This window comes from Anomalospiza imberbis, chromosome 3 (assembly GCF_031753505.1).
Source record: "Anomalospiza imberbis isolate Cuckoo-Finch-1a 21T00152 chromosome 3, ASM3175350v1, whole genome shotgun sequence".
NCBI lineage: Eukaryota > Metazoa > Chordata > Aves > Passeriformes > Viduidae > Anomalospiza > Anomalospiza imberbis.
The window spans coordinates 26,756,384-26,772,817 of NC_089683.1; the positions used below are offsets into that span (position 1 = coordinate 26,756,384).

Below are 16,434 nucleotides of genomic sequence, written 5' to 3' on the forward strand. Positions count from 1 at the left end.
CAAAAGTTTAAAGTAAACAGGTTTCTGTTTACTTTTTTTTCCCCTATCATACTTTGCTACCACTGTTACCATGTTGTAGCTGGGTTAGACTGACTTGATGTTTAACTTCTGTGCTGTTTTTGATGAGATTAGATGTCCTATCTGTCTCATATTCTCTATTTGGAAGTTACAGTGTACTTGAACCAATTTTAAGTTACAGTGCTTGAAGTCATACTTTTAATACTGGAAATACATATTTTTATTATTTTAAGTATTGTTAATGTTTAACATGACAAGCAGAATAATTTCAAATACCATAAGATTAATACTTCTGATAGTACATTGTAAGTATATGGGGGTTATTTTTGTTAAAATTATTGCCTTAACCAAAATATAAAGAGATGACAAATTGCTATTGCAATTTTGTACAGGGATTGAAATACATCGACCAAATTTATTACTGGGATTGATAATTCGCCAGAAAATGAAGAGGCAGATTACTGCTGTTTCAAGTGTTACCAGCAGTTTTGCAGATGAAGCTGCTGAAAGTACCTTGAGTAGCTTGCCACCAGAGAAGAAAAGCAAGCCAAGCAAACCTGAAGTCTCACATCATGATTTGGCACTAGAAGAAGAAGAGGAAAATAATTTTTTTAATTCCTTCACAACTGTGCTACACAAGCAGAGAAATAAACCACAGCAGTCTAATGCAGATGATGCTCCAGCAGTTACTGAACCGTTGATGGAAAGTACCAAACATGAACCACCAAAGCCTCTCAGGTTTCTTCCTGGAGTCCTGGTTGGATGGGAAAATCAGCCTTCTACACTGGAGCTAGCAAATAAACCGTTGCCAGTGGATGATATTCTTCAAAGCCTTTTGGGTACGACAGGGCAGGTGTATGAGCACGGCAAGTCAGAAGCAGGTCCTAGTGAAGACATACCATTATTAAATGAACAGGCAGCCTTGAAGGAAGAAACCATGGATGTTGCTGATGTAACTGCTGAAGTTGGTGAAGCAAAGACTGGTTTGGATGATCCTCAAGAATCCACTAATGCTGCTGTAACTGTGGATACAGCAGCTGTAGGGACCTCAGGCTCTGCAAGAAGTGCTGGTTCTTTGATAGGGCTGAGTCTTAAGGGAAAACCTCCAGATGTCTCCACAGAAGCATTTTTAGCAAATTTGTCTGCTCAGGCACAGAATAAGGAAACTGAAGAAAGTAAAGAAAATGACCCAAAGCGACAGTTACTGGACAAGGATAGTGTTGCACAGGAAGTTAGAAGGAGCACAAATTCCAGCTTTTCTTCCTCATCAAATTCAGGAAAAAAGCCCAGTGAGAACAATGTTAATGTAGGCTCTGCTGAAGGTACTACTGCTAATACCTCTAAATCACCACCATTTATTAATCTTAAAAGAGACCCACGACAGGCAGCTGGACGAAGCCAGCAGACTAATATTTCAGAAAACAAGGATGGAGATGTTAGCAGAAATGAAGATCGACAAAATGCTTCAGGAAATGATCAAGGAGAACCAGAGAATAAACAACTTTGTGGAGAAGGGGGCTTAAACGTGTATCAAAGCGAGGCACAAACCAGTGAGACACAGTTCAGTTCAACTGCAGCTAAGGCAGATAACACAGTTGCATCACAAGCAGAAGATACCAAACACTCACAGGAAGATGGATTGATGCAAAACATTGAAACAGTGAACTCATTTAGAAGAGGATCAGGCGCATCTTCATCTCATTTTGAAACTGAGAACTCTTCTCGTTCTGAATTTATTTCCAAAGTCCCAAGCCCTGTTGCAAGTGGCAGCTTCTCATCTGTTGGACCTCCACAGCAGAATTTTCAGCATTCTAAATCTAATCCACCTGGATTTCAGTTCCAGGCTCCTGCACCTCATAACTTCCCTCCACAAAACAACCCTATGTTTGGATTTCCTCCTCATTTACCACCTCCACTTCTTCCTCCTCCTGGCTTTGGTTTTCCTCAAAATCCAATGATGCCGTGGCCACCAGTAGCTCATTTATCAGGTCAGCCACCCCAGTATGCTGGACCCATTGCACAAGGGCTACCAGTGGCTCACAAACAATCAAGATTTTTGGGACCAGAAAATTTTTTTCAGAGTAAAGACAGTAGGAGACCAGAAAGACGCCACAGCGATCCTTGGGGCAGAGAAGAACAGCATTTGGAGAGAGGATTCAATAGAGGAAAAAATGATCGACAGAGACTTTACAGTGAAACCCATCACCAAAAAAAAGACAGACATGAAAAAGAGTGGAGCAATGAAAAATACTGGGAGCAAGATTCTGAAAGAAACAGGCGCAGAGACAGAAACCAGGAAAAAGAGAGAGAGCGGAAGAGTAGAGAGGAAGGACAGAGAGACAAAGAAAGAGTGCGATCCCCACACAGTGATAGAGCTGCTGATGGAAAAAGCCCCAAAGAGACTAGGTATCCAGAAAAAAAGACAGAGAAGCCCAAAAGTGATGAACAGGCTCATGAAAAAGATAAGGAGAGGGAGAAAAGCAAAGACAAGCATAGAGAACGAGAAAGTGAAAAGAACAGAGAGAGACATAGGGACCACAGTGACAGAATTAAAAGCAAAAGGTAAAAAGATGCAGGCAGTCTTTTAAAATCCTATTTAAATAAACTGTTAGAGTAATGTCGTAAAACTTTGTATGGCAAAAAAAAGAGAGCCTGCTAGGATTGTGCCATCGTTTTTTATTCTGTGTTGGTGTTTTGCAGAAACAAGTCTGTGTTTTGGTACCACTCAATGTACCAATACTCATCCTTTTTTTCATTATACCAACTATCACTAGAAGTAGGAGTTTAATATTTTAAAGATTTTACATTGCTGTATATTCAAAATTTTAAAGATTTCTTTTTATTAATATGCAATAAAGGCTTAGGAATTTTCTTAGCTGAGGAAGTTGGCTTTAGTCAAGTCTGCAATATAGTTGCTGCCTTTGGTAATTTGTGCTCTCTTCTGTTTTAAGATGCCCTGATAATTTTAAAAGTCGTTTTCATACAATAACCTTGTTTTTAAATTGCACTGTTTTTAAAGACTGCAGCAAAGCCTCAGAATCCACATCTTACAACAAAATGTAATATGCTCAGTGCTGTGAAAAGTTTGGTTTTTTTTTTAAATTATTCAGTAGTACAATAAAACCTCAAGTATATTTCATTTTATTATATTTCAAGTTTTTCCTAAGCATCTGAAGCAGTTTGTGACCAGAAATTGGAAGGCTGAGCTGCTCGAATGTTACTGCTTTAAACTGCACTTGTTTTAATAAGAAAGCATTTCTAACCTAAATTCTTGAAAATTATTTGTAGTAGTAAATTCATTTCTCCCACCATTTTCCATGCTTCAAAAACTTGAATACCTAAGCTTGTACATTACTTTGTGTTTTGCTATCCTTTTTACTGTAAAATGTAAATATTTTAAGGGATATTTTGATTCTAAAATGATAAAACTTTCTCACATACTGTGTGTGTTTGATTTCATAGCTGTGAAGCTGTAGGCTAAATGAATATAGAAGGCTGAGTCACAGAATGCCACATTTGTTATACACTTCATAGCTCAGTTTGTTTTGGGTTTTGGAGAACAAAGAGGGGGCAGAAAGGCAGAAGTGCTTGTACCCTTGGGACTTGTGGTAACTTGGTATTTTGTGGACTACCATCCACCAATGCCAAAGAACATGCAAATGTGAAAACAAAATCACCTACTCTAATACTTTTTAAAATACACTGGGCATCTTATTGTCTGTCAGAAACAACAAAAATATTCCACCATATAAAGAAAAACTGAGGTTTATTGTTCTGGTTTTCAGTGTTTTGTTTTTCCACTTTGAGTACACAACCTTACTATGCTACTTGACAGCATTTTGCACTTTGCTTTAAAAAAGCCTCTTCTTTCCTGAAAAGTCTTCCCAGTTTAACAACATCCTAATTGTTAGTTTTAATTATGAATATATTTTAAGGTAAATTTTTACTTGGATACCTTGCAAGTAACTTCATGGTCAAATTGGCTAAAATTAAAAATCTTGCACTGAAGAAAGGAGGTGGTAGACTTTTATTAAGTGATGTTTCTTCAGCTCATCGTTGAGAAGACTAATTAAAAAAAATCCTCAGTAGCTAAAAGAGATATTCATACATCTTTAAAATAAAATTAGTCTTTTCCAAATTAATTGGAAAAAGCAGTGGTGCTTTTGGTCTGTAAAGCAGTAGTGGTATTGAATATATCTGGTAGTAATATACATGTGTTTTGGTGTTTAAATATTTGCACCAAGTTCTGTAGGTGCAGAAATGCATCAAAGCACTGTTCTCATTTTTGGAGTAAGTTTTAAATGGACAGCTCTGCATATGAAGTTTTTCTTTTGATTCATTCAAAAGTAGTCTACTCCAAGGTCACTGGTGATCTGCCTCTCACATGTGCATCCATCTCTGCTTTGAAAATAAATTGGAAGCAGTGAAAATTTGCAACTGCCTGTATGGAAGGGATGGGAATGCTTTCTGCCAGAATGACCAGAAATAATTTGTTTAAAAGAATATGTAAACATTTTTCAAGTTTGCTGAGTGCTTTGCCACCTGCCTTGTGTATGTAAAACCTGAAGAGAGCCACAGTAAAACAGCTCTTGAGGGAGAGTTTTGTTAAGTGTTTAAATTAACAAACAGCAAAAGTCTCCAGGATTTGTTCCTAGGATGTGAGTTAGTGTAATGGGAATAAATCCTGCTATTACAGGAATAAAGGATTTTACTTCTCCATTGCCTTCAGTCACTCTCCTTCCAACATTTGTTAGCTGAAAGTGCTCCGATTATTTGTTCCTTGTTTTACACTGAATCATTGCTCAGATCACAAAAGGCAGTGTGAACTGCTGAGGAAGTGGCAGTACACCAGAATCCCCAGAGAGAACAGGATAAACTTTAATATGCTCCCTTCTGCAGCATCATGTGGCCATAAAAGACCCTGCTTAGAGAAACTGGAAGAGAAGAATCTGGGGACAGCTCAAATGCCAGGTAGTCTTCATGAGCTGCCTTTTGGGAAGAGTTGCAGAAGCTTTCTTGCATCAGGCTGATCACTTGGGGACTCAAAGCAGCTGAAGAAGATAGAATGAACCTCACAAAGATGTTTGCAGATGCTTAATAAAACACCTTGGGGTAGCTCCCATGCACTTTACTTATCTTTAAGTCACCTGTACCTGACTTGACAGTGCTTTCATTGCTAAATGAAGTATGGTGATGTGGAAGGTAGTGTGTGTCACCTAGTTTTAGGTGCTTGTGGCCTTTGCTCCATAACACACACCCCATCCTCACTTCCCTCTCCACCCCCAAATAGTTACTTGTTTCTGACAGGTATATGCTGAAGACTTGCATTCAGAGAATTTCCATGCAAGAAGGTAATGGTTTGTTATTACTGTGCTTTTGAGCAGTAGAAAAAAGTGAAAAAGGAAAAGATAGTAATCAATTACTATTATTTTTATTTAATAATTTTACTTATTTAGTAAGCCAGCCATCAAATGAGAAATGTAGATGCCATCATACATTATTGGTATAAGCACATTAAAATAGAATTATAATTTTTTATTGCTTCCTAAAGCAGAATATAATACAGCTTTATGAGAAGGAATTGATTTTTTGTATTTATGTATGAACAGCTCTACTTACTTTTGAGATTATCAATTAATGAAAAGTATATTTGCAGAAATTTGGTTTACTATGACCAAAACCTCTGTACAAAAATTAGAAATAACATTTAGGGGCATATAAGCCAGAAAGGTATAGATGAAGTAGAACAATTCTTGGACTTTTTAAGGTCTTAAGAATAAATGTTACTTGTAGGCAGACGCTACATTCCAGTTATAAATCATTAAAGCCAAAAGTTTTCATGTAGTCAAATAGGGGAGACCTCTGCTGGAGAAGACCAGGAGGCCTGTTTTCTTTCTCTAAAATTATATATACTTTTTGCTCTTAAAAGCATGCTTTAAGTGTAATATTTTAGCAGACTTAAGAGAGACTTGAATTCTACCCTCATACATACAGGATGGATACATTCAGAAGGCAGGGAGAACAACTTCATTGCCTAATTAGAGTCTGTGGGCTTCACAAGTAATTACAGCTGTTGCATTTTTTTAAATTCTCATTACAATAAACATGCTTTTTGCCTCAAGCACACCTTTTCTTCCCCCACCAATTTCAGTTTTTAAACTGGACCATAATATTAGAAACAGTCTAATAATATTCAGCAGTTGGAGAAACAGGTAACAGTTGTCTTTTCTCATAAAGCAACAAACAACACTTGAATGGTAGTTGGCTTAATAAGCTAATCACTACCTCTTTGTTTACAAAACTATTTCCAGCACAATAAAGAAAAAAAAACAAACCTACAGACTTTCCCATTATTTTCAAAATAAATGCTAAATAGTATATATAAATAATTCTATGAAGAAAACAATTGATCATATTTTATATGTATATGCTATTAATACTCCACATAGATTTGTCCCTTATTACTTTTTAAGTGCTTTCCTATGTTTGTTGCTCAGTCATACACTGCCAGCTAACACAATAAACAGGAGGAGAAGGAATTTTATCCTTTTTAAAAGTGTCTTGTACAGTTTTTTCAATTAATTTTCAGAATTTCCATCATGAATGTTGTATCCTTCTGCTTTCATTAGCTGAATCTTTTTAGAATCTTGGAAGAGCACAACATCTTTAATTTTACCAATTAATTCCTTCTGAAAAAGCCCTGTAGTGACTATATTTACTTTCCTGCCAATTTCAAACCCACCAAAGTAACAAATGCCACCATAGTTTAAAGCAGTGTATTTCCTTTGTGTGTCAATATCTTCAAAAAGGATTAGTTCCTCATCAAGATAAACCTTAATACAAGTTTGGTTTTGAACTACAGTAGTGAAATGCCATCTTCCATCAGAACAGGTGAAATACTTGCTATGCATTAGAGGAACAGAGATTCTTTCTCCAAGATTAATCACAACTTTTAAAGTTCCATTGGCAAGACCAATGGCAAGGAAGTCATTATCTTCATCTTCACTTTTTCCCATCCATGCTATTAGGCCTTCAGTTTGATTGGTAGTGAAATTTAAGGAAAGGCGGCTGTACTGGAGGTCTCTTTTTCCATAAAAAGGATCTGTGTATTTAATGTAGGAGTTACCAACAAACTTTGCTATATAAAATTTGATTTTGGTATTGCAGTACTTACCTGTCCAGCCTAGTGCACATGCACAGGTATATGAAAATGAAGAAGGTTGAGGAATACAGAGTGCGTGAGACCCACACATGTTTTGTGAACAGTGAATAGATTGTTCACACATGCTCCCTGTCCACTCTCTCGGGCAAGAACAAGAAAAGCCTGAGTTTTCAACTTGACATGTTCCATTATTTTTGCATACAGTGTAACCACAATCTGTTCCATCACAGTCACCAATATTGGCTCCACCTTTGGGGTCAGTCACGCTAAGATTCAGTTCCCTGTTGTTTATAACAATTTCTCGAATACAACCAGTGAAACCTGTGGGCTCATTTTCTATTGCCATTGGATTAACAAGGTTTAAGGAGGATACCCCTCCAACAAAAAAATCTGAGTGTGTGTCTAGTGCATTCATTCCGGGACTAGCTTTTCGAGTAATGTTGATACCATCCAGGTCCAGGTAGCCTTCATTACCAGCTCTTCCTGCACTGAGTAAGTGCCATGTATTCCCATTTGTGTGGACCTTCTGATGGGTCTGTAGGATGACTGTTCTGTCTCCAAGGTTGTAGCGTAACTGTATAAATCCATTTACTAATGATATACATAGAAAGTCACCTGTAAAAAAACAGTATAAAATATTTTTAATTTTTAAAGGGGGTGCACTGAAAAGCAACATATTAATGATTCTGATGCTTTCATGCCTGTCTTTCCTTGTACCATCATGATATCTAAGTCACACAAAGGGAAATGTTACCTGATGAGCTGCTTTCAGCCTTTTTCTTTTTTTCATTATTGGAAACTGAGCTCATGTTTGCCTCAAAGTAAAAAGCCCAAGCTTCTGAAATGCTCTGCTTTTGTGCAGACTAGATAACTGAGGTAGGAGAAAACAGGATCACTTTGGCATCCAGGAAGTGTGAATCAGTATTCCCATGGAAAAGAAAAAAGTTTTGGCCAAGTTACAAAGGCAGAAAATGCTCTTAACTTCAGTACGTTGAATAAAAGCTTGATGGATTTGTCAGTTTAATGAACAGTTTTGTCTGCACCAGACATCGTCTGGTTTCCCTGAAGGCTCCTTTTCACATCAGGGATGTTTCGGGTTTAATAATTTGACCCCTGTAGGAACAGATGCTTTTTATTGCATTGTTCTTCTAGAGGCCTTCATGGCAGGAAGTATTAGAAAGGAGTTCTCTCTTCTTGTACTATCAGTGTTTCTGGCCTTACGGGCAGTGTAAAAGGAAAGAGAGTACCACTTCAAACTGTACTTTCAAGCATGAAGAAGGAAAACTGGGACAGGTTAGGAAATGGGAGCTGGAGCATTTGGTGAGTGCAGCAATAGAGCCGAATAGTGGAAGTTGACAGGGAAGCAGAAGAGGACAGCAGAAAATTGCAAATTAAAGTTGTGTTCACAAATTTTTTGAGGTTTGCCTGTGCAATTTAACTTTTATATCTTACTTTTGGAAATAATAGGCATCAGGTTGTTATCAATTAAACTGGCAAATATGTTTGTTAAATTTGAATGCAAGCTTTCCTAATAGCTACCAGTCTCGTTTCCTTAAAGATTCAACATTCCTAAGGGTGGACCTATCAGTAGAATGATGAAGTTTGCTTTCATGTGTATTTAATTTTTGAGTATTTCTAATCCTAGGATTACACTGCCTGTAGTGAAATTGAATGGCTTAATTTACTAGAGGCTTGAGAAAGTTGCCAAAATTATACCTCCCTATTCAAGAGATGTTCAGGTTGCCATAAATGGCAGGCTGGAGATGTTTCAGCTGTATTAGTGGCTGTAGAGCACATCATGCCTCACCTTCCCTGCTCCAGATAACCATGAAAAAAGCTCTTCCTTCTTTCAACTCTGGTGATACCAGAGCACTCCCTTTTAGCTTGCTAGTTCCAGTTGTGATGATCTGGTTTACTTCCCTGTATTTAATGTTCTTTTTGAGGACCTTCCTTGCTCCTTTTTTTCCCAGAAAATTAATATAATTTCCTTCACTTCTGATTTCTCCTGCTTAGTGATGTGGCTTTAAGTGTGCTTGATTTTTCAGCACATAGTTTCAATGCACTGATCTTGCTTTGTTTCAGCAGTGTACATAACCTGCTTGTCTATGACTTTTATGAGGCCCTCAATCCTAGGATAAGAAAGGAGCATGAGGAAAAGTGTCTGAACTACCTCTCTGGTAGCCTTCGATCCCCTCTCCTACCTGGACATGCATATTTGAGTAAGGACACAAGTACTTGTATTTTGCTCTCTCAGAAGGAGGAAAACGTCTGACCAGGGTTGCTGTTGCATCTGTCCTGTAATCAAGACACTGAGAAACTGGCAGTTCTCCAAGACTTCCTGGCCTGCAGGGGAGGATTTTGGTGGCTTTGCACATTTGACAATGATCTGTTTTGGAATCTTATTTAATTTTATTGCAAGAACAAATCTGTGTTACTGAATCTGCTGTCTACAGTGTAAAGAGTTTATCACTGAATACTCTGTTCTGGCACAAATTTGAAGCCTCACTTCAAACTGGAGTGACTTCTTCTAGTACTTTTGAACAAAAAATTACACTTCCAATTTCACCTCTCCCTGAAGCCTTTCTTACTCCTCTGGTTAGACCCTCTCTTTTCACAGGTGACTTGCCATTTTAGTTGTTGGCAAGAACAACAGAGTGTTGAGATAAATTTTAGGATCTGAAAGTTGATTCTAGGGTTCAGTCAGTATTTCTTAATGAAGTTTATCATATCATAGTTACTACTAGGGACAACTACCTGAAAACATCTTGGGACTGTCATGTAAAGTGCTGTATGTTCACTATCCAAGAAACTTCCTCTTAAAGTGAAGGGAAACTATGGGCTTGTCTTTGATGCTTTTCGATTTAGCAACCAGTAATATTTTCAACAAGGGATCTCCATCTTCCCTGTCTCTGAGGGCCAGATTGCACAGCTGGAGCCTGCGCAGGCCAATGTCATCATAAGAATTGTATCACCAGTTTAAACAAATGGCATTCTTGCCACTGATTTTCTCTTCTCAGCAGTCTGTATAGGAGACCATGAAGCAGGGTGGTTTTTACTATTTCAATTTGATCGTTGCTCAGACATGTCTCATTTAACCTGTGGCCAGAGACCTTTCTGAGGGAGATTACTTTTGTTAAGCATGGTTTTTCCAGCACTAGACTGTATAGCTGGTCCCTACTTTCTTGAAAATATGATCTACGCACAGGACACACAACTTCTGGTTTTTTAGATTAGCATCTCATTTAATATGGGCTATTCATCTCCATCAGTGGTGTCAAAAAAAAAGCAGAGAGACTCCTGAGAGAGGCACTCACAGTTGTTCTTTTGTTCTGCACGCAAGTCTTTGCCCAACCTGTTGGATGCAAGGAACTGTAAGGCAACCTGTGTCAATAAGGTTGAATCTTCTTTTGAAGTAGGCTAGTGTAGCTTAGCTGGGCCTTTAAACTGCAATATGTCAGGACCCTGGGCATTGAACAGAATTATTAACAACATTCAGTTCTGTTCTGATGCACCTTCCTGCCCCAGCAATATTCCCTGTTGCAGTAAAACAGTGATTTTTTTATAGCCCAAATGGTAAAAGATTGTTTTCTTCTTAAGGGAAGGGAATTTTGTAGCAGGTGTTGCCTTAAGGAAGAACCTGTTCTGGAGATAAAACAGCACTTCTACCTGCAAGTCCTAGTTCGGGGTTTTCACCAAGTGACTGAAGGTCAAAGTTGCTCTGGCCTCAGAGTGGATTGTCTCTATTTTATATTAGAAGCCAGAAGTCCAAAGCGGGGGTGAATTTTTCTTCGTAATTTTATTTTCATGTTTTTCTTATGTGTACAAGTCTCACCTGCTCCTATACTGGATGTCAGAATTCCCAGAAGGCTAGTCAGCCCTGTGTCTTGGGCAGTCAGTTCTTAAAACTGGGAGAAAACGAAAAGTCTCCTAAAAGTACATCCAACTGCTACTGTGAGATCTGGATTATTCGTAATAGTATCTTCTTATATGACTTCTTATGATGAATTCTGATTGCATCACAAAATTTTTCAGCTTGCTACTACTATGAATATGTATGTAAGTCTCTTCAACAAATTGGTTACAGTCTCACAGTCAAACTTTAAATGCTTCTAAATGGTGACAATGCCCTTTCATGTTTATCCTTTATCTGGACATGCAGATGTGTCTGTATACCCCCATTCTAAGAGGGGATCATGCTCAAGCAGTGAGCATGTTACCATAGGAAACTTTTGTACAACATAATTTGTCAAAACTTGATACAGTTGGAAATGCATTCTAGGAAAATTGCACTCTCTTTGCAGATGTCGTGTTCAGGCCAGAAGCATCACCAGAGTAAAAAATGTGATAATATTCAGTTTACACAACTGTAGGGCAAAGATCTCTGCATTTACTGCCTACACTACCAAATATGCCTAATACAGATGTATTTCCTAGGAGGGCTGAACACAGTGTGAGAGTGTCTCAGGCTGATACACTATGAGCTGGGACAGCATCCTGGATGGTATTTTAACATTTCTGTTTCAAGGTCTCTTCCCCACAGTGACTTAAGTCTATCCTTGTGCTCTGGTGTGTGTGTGTGTAAGACAAGGCCTTTTTTAACCTGTTAAAAGAGTACCTGAGGTTTTTCCTACTCTCCACTGAAAATCAAGAAGGATTTCCCACTACTTTGCATGGCCAAAGGAACTTCCAGAACATATTTTTAAGTGACTTTTGTAGTAGTGGATGGAATCTTGTAGTCAGTGATGTTTGCTTTTTTGCTGCTGTTACCATAGTCTCAGTGATACACAGATGCAAGTGTCTCTGAAGTCTCCCTGTGTGCTCAAAACTCACTGATTAGTCCTGGAACTACTGAAGATCTAGATTCCTTTAAGCCATGTGTTGCTTGTCTTTTGTCTCATCCTGTGTTACTGAGCAGAAGCCTCTATGCTAAACTGAGGACATAGGCTTTGGTGAGCTCAGTGCTTCAGCAGCTTCTTGCAGCTTTAAGTGTCCCAGGAGCCCTACACTGGTTTCCTGGTTACTGAACATCTACAGCCTTGGTTCCTTTAGTTGTTTTGGAGCCCTGAGACAGCACCTCTGGGTATATATTTGCAGTCTGTGCCTTCTATTGGTTTTACCTCACCCTTCTGTCCTCTAGCTCAAGCCCAGAGTGCCAGTTTCTATCACTGTAGCATGGAGTAGCATTTCCTCCACTCTCTTTCCACCATTTTTTTCAAAGTTGTTATTGATCACTTGCACCATCTTGGTGGCAGAGTGAACATTTGACCCTTTTGTCCTCATAAGCAGTAACATTCATGGGAATCACTCCCAGTTAATGAAACCTCTTATTCTAGGTTCTGCTATGTGCTCATCTTCATTCTAAACTGACCTTGTTAAGCCACCATAATGAAGTGCCTGTGTCTCAAGCAGTATTCCTGCCTCGTATTGGCATGATGCATCCTGTAACCATCACAGCTCCAAGAGGTATCTGCTCACTGCTCCCTCCTGCTTTGCTGAGCTGAGTTCGCATTGCTTTCATTCTTTTTTTTTCATCATTCTGTTCTTCACAGTTTTCCTCTCATCCTGGTCTCCTGTATGATTTTCCATGGACCTGAACCACAGTCTCTTACACTGTCATCCCTTACATATTCTTTCAGGAGTAGAACTTTTCTTGTCTAGAAGGGGTTGAAACAGCCCTATCAGCCTCCAGCTGAATGGCTACAATCTGTGGCCAAGGAAAGTGATGCACTCTGGTGTCCACCTGAGAGGAAACATAATTGACCAGCAGTTGTCCTTCACATGTCTCCTGAGCATTTCCAGTGGCCAGAGTAAGGCCCAAGGCCAAGGAGAGAAAACAGGGAAGAAAAGAAAGGGCTATAATGGGGTAAAATGAGGGAACAAAGAGCAGAGAAGACATGAGACTTTTTCTCACCCTCGGCAGCTTCTGCTGTTAATTGCTAGCTGGTAATATGTCAACATGGTTGAAACTGTCTTCCTTTAAGTTTGTTAAATTTGTCTTTGCCCTTGTCTGAGTGTGTGCATGCAGTTAGGTACCAGCTGGCTGACAAGGTAAAGGAGCTTGTTGCAGCTGTTTATCTTGATCTTTTACATAGGGGTGACCATAGCCAGTGCCCCTAACGTGCACTTAAAGGAGCTACCCATGGATATGCTTCCATGGATTATTACAATTTATTCTGCTCCATATGTGGAGTTCCATGTCACAGCTCATGCAAGACTGAAAACTGATGTCAAGTCAAGACTGTATATTTCTCAAACTGTGTAAAGAATCAGTGTGTCAATAGGTGGAGTCCAGCTGCAGATTGGAGCACCATCCCAGAGCAGGAAGGGCATAGCTGGGATCCAGAGCAACCTTGCAGACAGTGATGCCCATGCATCTACAAGGGATGGGCACTTATCTATCTGTAGATTAGACTATTCAGCTACACCTTTCCAAAATGCGTTTCTTCTTTGTGGAGAAATTTACTGTGCTTCCTTTAGTCATCACTGTCACTCTGCCACATTTTGGCAGCTGGAGCCACCTTACTTGAGCAGCCTCAATTTGCTAAACGTTTTTGGTTTGCTTGCCAGTATCAAATGGGTAACTACAACAAACACTTCATATGCAACAGATTTCAAACAGTGGGGATGTCTGTTCTGTCACACAGCTGGCTGCCAGTTCTGCTTCCTACACTGCTGATTTAGTCCAAAACTAGTAACAAAGCAGAAATTTTGTCCCTGTCAGCTAAGGAAATATGGCTGCAAAGAGAAAAATATTTAATCACTCAAATTCTTGTTTTAAAAGTGAGTGGATGATCAGTTTCTTTCTGATTAGGAAAATAATACTCCTGCCTTTTAGGTATTTAAAAGTTCTGAGTATTTCCAAAAGTTTTTAGTCCAGTTCCATCATTCAGTTTTCATCGTAAGCAATGTTTTAGAAAATCATGCAGACATCACACACCTGTACTGGCATTTTCTTATTTTCATGTTATAGATTTATAAATTGAAATGCCTTAAATACCAGGAGTTTAAGTTTTTAGGTTTTTCAGACTGGGTAGATGACATAATCTGGCTAAAAAGAGACAGAGAACTGCTGTTGCAAATGTTGAGTGTTAAATTTAGCATGAGTCATCCCATTCTGTTTATTGACCTGACTTCATTCTTAGTCATATAGCATGACTGTTCGTTCTCATCTCTTTGGGGAGCAAACCTTTCCATCACCCTAGCCTGAACTCTGGAATAATGCAGGCAGTCTATGGCATATTCCACTTTTGCTAACAAAGGTAAAGCTTCAGTAATGCTGTGACTCAACAAAAAAGCAAGGCTCCTTTTAAACTGCCTTTTACCCAGAGTGCCAAGGCCTCCAGGTATATAGAGTGGTTGCTCTGTAAATGGACTGTCTTACATAGCTTGTTCAAGCACTTGGTGTGCATCCAGCAAGCCCTGTCAGAATTAAAGGCTGTTTAATCATTACGAGTCTCATGCTTTCATTGGTAAAAATAGAATACACTGCCCTTGAGCAAATGTGAAGTGAGCTGGCCTTCTACAAACAGTGTGCTGGACTCCACATGAGTTCTGCATGCTCCACATGCAGAGACCTTGCCCAGATGCAGTGCATGGAGCAAGTAATCAAAGAGGGGAAGAAAGTTCCCTTGTCATTCTATCTTCAAGTTTCTGAAGTCAACTCACTTTTTGGGTTGGGTTTTATCCCCAACTTATTATTAATATTGCCAGCCACATAAATTTTGTCAGACATTGGAAATTATTTTCTTAGGACCTGCAGAAATCTGTAGTAGCATAGAGTCATGATGTACATTCAAAAATAGTTGACAAAGCAACAAAATGCATGACTGGCAATTATAGGAAATTAGGCTAACAGAGTCACTGGATGTTTTCAATTTTATGCCAGTTTTTGAGGTGTTTAATGTGTGTACTGGAGTAGTGATATTTTTAGAGGAATAGAAGCTAGAACCAGCAGATCAACTTCAAAGTAAGGAGACTTGCCCTTTCTAGAAAGTTCTTTCATATTCTTTGGGAAGAACAAAGCTGGAAGAAAATGTTTCAACAGAAGTACCGTGTTTTTTCCTTCACCTGCTTAAGATGTGATTTTATTTTTAATGATGGGAGGATAATTTGGTGGTATATGTCCCTGAAGGAAAAGTCACAGTGTAGTGTTCATGTGGGTGACAAACCAAGCTGATGCATAATTGTGCTACTTAGTATCATTGCTAAATTAGCTGCATAGTCAGCTCATTTCTTTAAAAAAAAAACCAGCATTGCCTAGTGAGGGAAAAATTCTAATTATTTGCTATTAAACAGGAATTTTAGAAATAAAATTTTGTAAATTCAGCAATTAATTTATTACCTCTTACATAATTGTCTAGAAGACTAAGCTTTATTTGAAGTTCTTTCTAAACTAATCTTCATCAGAAATCTCTATCTCATCTGCTGGCAGCTAAGAATACTTCTAGGTCTTTCATCAGTCTAATTCTGGCCTGGATTTGACAGGATTATATGAAGGCAAAAATAAAAAGCCAGGTGATTAGCTTTTCCTTTTTGAATCTTTCAAAACTTGAGGACAGTGCAAGTGGAAATAAGAAATTTGTAAATAAATCTCTCTGTATAAGAGTAATTTTAGGAATTTTATTTTGAAATTGAATTGCTATGATTCTAGATAGTGATTGAAAGAAAATATTCTTTCCTGTGCAAACTAAGCACTCAGGAATGGCAAGAGAATGAGGGCATGCTCGAACTACCCACTCCTGGCCCAAGTTAATCATACTTAATACACTCTCTTTGATGCTTCCAAAGAGGTATTTAATTTCATTATATCCTAGCTGCTTCCATGACCTCTGACTTTTCTTTTTGAGAGAGATCTTTTTTCTCCTATTTTTCATGGCCCATGTAATGATTCAGTTTGTACAGAGGAGAACAATTCACGAAGAATCTCAGAATTTGGCCTGTAAGTGATAGAACTATAAAAGATTCATTGCAGAAGACAGAGCTCTTTGTTAATGCATGTTTTTTTATTACAGATGCTCCATATATTCTTCTTTGAAGCTTCTCTGTATGTGTTTGTAATTAGAATGAGGCAAACAGGAGATGTCAGCAGTGTATGATGCATTATCAACCTGTTGAAACATCTGTGTACACAGTAAGGTGCTGGTACATTGGGCATATGTGTGTTTATATGAATTTGTGGCTGAGTAGGTTTATTGAAATATCTTAGAGCTTTAGACTTGGAACAAAGGAATGAAAAAACACATGATCAATAATTC

The 16,434-nt window shown here is 38.4% G+C and overlaps 2 protein-coding genes across 12 annotated transcripts in view; one reads left to right on the forward strand and one right to left on the reverse strand.

Moving 5' to 3' along the window:
- PHF3 (PHD finger protein 3) overlaps positions 1–15,429 on the forward strand; it is a 61,704-nt gene extending 46,275 nt beyond the window's left edge. For all 11 annotated transcript variants that reach the window (XM_068183728.1, XM_068183729.1, XM_068183737.1 and 8 more), the window contains one exon: positions 411–15,429. In XM_068183728.1, coding sequence (XP_068039829.1) covers positions 411–2,584 — 2,174 coding nt within the window. In that variant the 3' untranslated portion in view covers positions 2,585–15,429. The remainder of the gene's footprint in view (positions 1–410) is intronic.
- Positions 1,871–16,434, reverse strand: part of EYS (eyes shut homolog) — an 809,794-nt gene continuing 795,230 nt past the window's right edge. The window contains exon 49 of the mRNA XM_068183727.1: positions 1,871–7,795. Coding sequence (XP_068039828.1) covers positions 6,597–7,795 — 1,199 coding nt within the window. The 3' untranslated portion in view covers positions 1,871–6,596. The remainder of the gene's footprint in view (positions 7,796–16,434) is intronic.